Source organism: Lycium barbarum, chromosome 4 (assembly GCF_019175385.1).
Source record: "Lycium barbarum isolate Lr01 chromosome 4, ASM1917538v2, whole genome shotgun sequence".
NCBI classification, from domain to species: domain Eukaryota; kingdom Viridiplantae; phylum Streptophyta; class Magnoliopsida; order Solanales; family Solanaceae; genus Lycium; species Lycium barbarum.
Genome location: NC_083340.1, coordinates 138959808 through 138964030, shown reverse-complemented (window position 1 = coordinate 138964030; position 4223 = coordinate 138959808). Strand labels below are relative to the sequence as shown.

Genomic DNA, 4223 nt, shown 5'->3' with positions numbered 1-4223 from the left:
GTGGGTGCATGTGTTTGACATGGAGCAAAACATTTTGTTTTAAATTTTTTCATATTTCCTTGATTTTCACTAAAAAATAAGTTCTTAAACATTAGAAAAATAACTTCCCTCGTGAAATAGAAAAATTAGATAAGTAATATTGCACGTTAGTTGTCTTCTCCCCCATCGTTACCCACCCCGGCCCATCCCTCCAAAACACCCCCACTACCCTACCCCACCCACCCCTTTACCCACTCCCATTTCATGTATTTGTCTCATATAAAAGAATCAGGCAAGCACATTGACATTGAAGTGCTTCAAAGCTACTTTTGAACAAACAGGTGACGAATCTACCAATTATTGCCCTTTTGTTAGAAACAAATGGAGAAGGACAATGTTCTTTTATTTATTAATCCACTGTTCACTTTTATTGTTTGCATATTGTGCTGCCAAATCCATCCAAAATCAAAAAGAAAACAAGGGAGATGTGCAGGCATATATCAATGACCTTGCATTCTAAAAGGGTACTAAATAATTAGGAAGTGATAATAATTAAAATATATCAAAACCATGGGCAATAATAAATATTTTGTCAAAGTTTCTTTGCTAGCTTCATAGCAAGGAGAAAATATTTACTGGCTGGTGGAGTGTCTTGAGTTCCAGTACTTCTCAATTTCCTCTGCAGTTCTACCTGGAATTCTTCCAGCAATTAATGACCACCTATAATCACCATTATGATTATTAATTAATTTATGTCTGATTAACACAAAACCCAAGACTTTAAAATTTCGAAATTCACATTAAAAAATACTTGTAGTACGTACATTAGTGGTACCGTACTCTTTCCTCGTTTCAAATTAACGTATCTTAGTTTTCCGAAATTTAAATCTTGTGATGTAAATATAGAAAGTAATACTATTATGTTTGAAAAAAAAACTGAATTGAAAAGTAAGACAAATAAATTGAAATATAATGGTAAATACAGGAAGATTACGAAGATCAATTACCTCTCACCAACCAAGTTGAACATTTTAGTAACGAGGATTTCCTCGTCTTCTGAAAATTCAAGCTTCGAGGTTTCTTCGTTGTTGGCCTCAAATGCTAAAAACACATCATTGGAAAGAATAACATGAGATTAGTAATTTTTCTGTTTTTCTTTTTCTTTAAAAACCACCAAAGGGGTGGTTGAATTTTATCAGTAGAAGGGAAAAAAGAAAACATATGTTAAGAGGATTGTTGAAAAGAGAATTAAGTAAAAGAATGAACAAGTATGTGCTCTTTCTAATAGTTTGAGCTTTAGATAAGATGGCCACACACGTTAATATGATATGAGAACAAGACAGAGGTTTTGAGTTCGAATTTTATCACCACCTATTATAAAAAATGAACTTTAATGGGTTTGACTAATGAAAAAAGTGAATGAAGCCCTTGAGGGGGTGAGCAGAGGCGAACCCAAGATTTTAAGATGTCAGGGGCACTATTATCTTAATATAAATGCCAATAAAAATTTAATGACGACTGAAGGATAATACTGTGTCGGATCGGTCATTAATAGCATAGCAGTGACGAAAATACAAGTATATAGGTCAAATATGTGTAATAAATAAAATTTAATACAGTGAAGCAAATTAAAGAGATAGCTCAGTGGCTAAGGTTGTGCAACATGCGGTGACAGTGTAGGTTCGAATCTGGGTGAGCTCATTTAACGCTTATTGTTTTCCTAAAAGTAGGCTCAAAAAAATAATTAAAAGTGACATTCGGGTTCGATCAGGGTTGACATGTAAAGGAAGCAACAGTTGCAATCAACACGCTCCAAAGACATTTTCGTTTGTTAGAGTGCACAATTAAATATATATTAATTTCTCAAGGTATATAAACATATATATACATAATTTTTTTCCGAAGGATCACCCTTCCACATGGGCTCGCCTCTGGGGGTGAGTGTGTTGAAGAGATAACTAAATAAATGAATGAATAAAATATGCTCTATGTAATAGTTTAAGATTTCAGTGAGGTCATAACTCACACACTTTATTAACAAAGATATGCATATCCTTGAAAAATATTTATATTAGGAGTATCATCTGGAGTTAAAATGTACTGCAGAATAGTTACTTCCGAAATTTAACCAGCAACATTATACTCGGGCGATAAGATTCATATTCTTTTTTTTGGTCCCACTAAGATTCATATTCTAGATACAGCAGGATCACTAATTAAAGTAATATCAAAATCAAAGATCTAAACAAAAGAACATTAAATATCTTAAGTGAAACTTTTAGTTGCGTCACTACCTGCGTCCCACTTTTTGTCTAAGAGGTTACGAGTGAGAATCAAACCACATATTTTCAATGTGATTTTGAGGATGGATTCTTCAATTTTTTAAAATAAAATAAAATTACAGATTTGAAAATACTTAAAAAGTACGATAAGTTAATATAATTAAAATTTAAAATGTTTAAAAAGAGGTCAAGAAAATTGTAGTAACACTAAAGTACCAAACACTCATATTTATAGTGTCACATATAATAGTAGAAAGGGAGTATTTAAGATGAGATCAATTTAGAAGCAATTATTTATTAGTTTTAAATAAAGCAGACAGAATTTCATCGTCTAAGTTAGACCCTTGAGATAGATGTTAACTCTATCGGACAAACGTATCAACATAAAGTATAAGGAATACGAAAAGTTACCGGCTGACGAGTCCATAAAGGATTTATCTGATGTGCTTGAACAGTCCAAATCAGCCATTAGAGATGGAAGTATTAAATATTTAAAGACAGTATCAATGAAGAGCTAAAGAAGAATAGTTAGAAGCCAAGTATATATGGAGGAAAAACACTGGATGAAGCCAGTGTTTATAATCAAGAGATAGACAAAAGAATATCATCTCAAGGACAAAGGGCCTCGTGGCTATGATTTTGGGAAGCGAACGACAGACTGGGTGTTGAGAAAAGATCCAAAATAAGAAGAATGGTAGTTGACAAAAAGGTTCATGTGGTCCAATTTTTTATTTTTTTTTGGGGGGCGGGGGGGTGGTAGTTGGGAAGTTTTTTTTTTTCACCAATACAACCTTTTAGGAGTAGGTATTACCTAGTTTCTCTATCAATTCTCACCATCCTGTTATTCATGGCAAAAATTAGGGAAAAGGTTCAAATTTTTGAGATTTTTTTAAAAATATTCTTTTAGGGAAAAGGTTAGATTTGTCCTTGCAATTATAAAAAAAAAGGGACTAAATTGCAAAATTGGAGCAAATTCGGTTGAGACCCGAGAGATGAGGGAAAGGAGAGCGAAAAAAATAGAAGGTTTTGCTGGGACTCAAGTCCGTTTGTCGGAGCTTCCCAAACTTGAAATAAGTCTAGGGGCGGCTCAGTGAGAAGAAGCCTCATATAATTTGGAAAATGTCGTGATGGCGGAGCAGGGAGCCACTGAGGAAATAATGCTAAGAGTAGATGTTTGTAGTTGGCTCGTTTTCTATTAAATGAGCCTTCACAGTCGCCCGGCCCTGACCTATATCACTACTAAAAAAGGGTCAAAATTGACTACAGCCAGTTAGTTTTTTGGACTTACCGACAGAAAATAGACCGAAAATGGGGTGTCAGAACAAAGCTTGTCAGTCCAAAAAATCGATGAACTCGGTCGGTGAAAACCGACCGACTCTATTGGTTTTCTTAAATTGCACAATTATAAAAATGCACCATTCGAAGATCAATCCGAGGTGTTTAACGTGGTATGATACTATTTTGCCACTAGACCATCGGTGTTTGTTGGTTTAAAACTTTCCTTTTTTTATTTATTTATACCCTTCAAGTGCTTTTTTGCAAAAAAAAAAAAAAAACCGACGGACTCGGCCGGTTGGTAATTTGGTTGGTTCTCTTAAATGAGTGGATTGAAAATTTGACCAGTAAACCGACCGAATCGGCCGGTTTTTTTAGTTTCCCGAAAGTTGGTGCTAAAAGAATCGACCAAAATCGGTCGGCTTTTTAAAAATTATATTGGGATTAAACCGATCAGACTGACCGATTTTTCGATCGGTCCAAATGTTAGTCAGTTTCTAAATCGATTTTAGGCATGCTTTTAGTATACCTTCAATCCTACATGAAATCAAACCAGTTAAGTGAACATAAAAATTCAGAAAGGTTTTACCCGTTGAAGCTTTGTTTTCCCTAATTTTGAAATACAACAATAGACTTGCCATTATAGTATAGGAAAATTGACTAACGATCAACTATTAAGACTAATCC

At 34.2% G+C, this 4223-nt stretch overlaps 1 protein-coding gene across 1 annotated transcript; it reads right to left on the bottom strand.

Moving 5' to 3' along the window:
• Positions 1-361: 361 nt before the first annotated feature.
• On the bottom strand, positions 362-2906 carry LOC132636637 (transcription factor CPC-like). The gene is made up of 3 exons (XM_060353594.1): positions 2673-2906; positions 987-1080; positions 362-699 (listed from the first exon to the last, which is right to left on the bottom strand). Exons 1-3 carry the CDS (start codon positions 2728-2730, stop codon positions 612-614), a joined length of 240 nt encoding a protein of 79 aa, XP_060209577.1. The 5' UTR covers positions 2731-2906; the 3' UTR covers positions 362-611.
• Positions 2907-4223: the final 1317 nt, after the last annotated feature.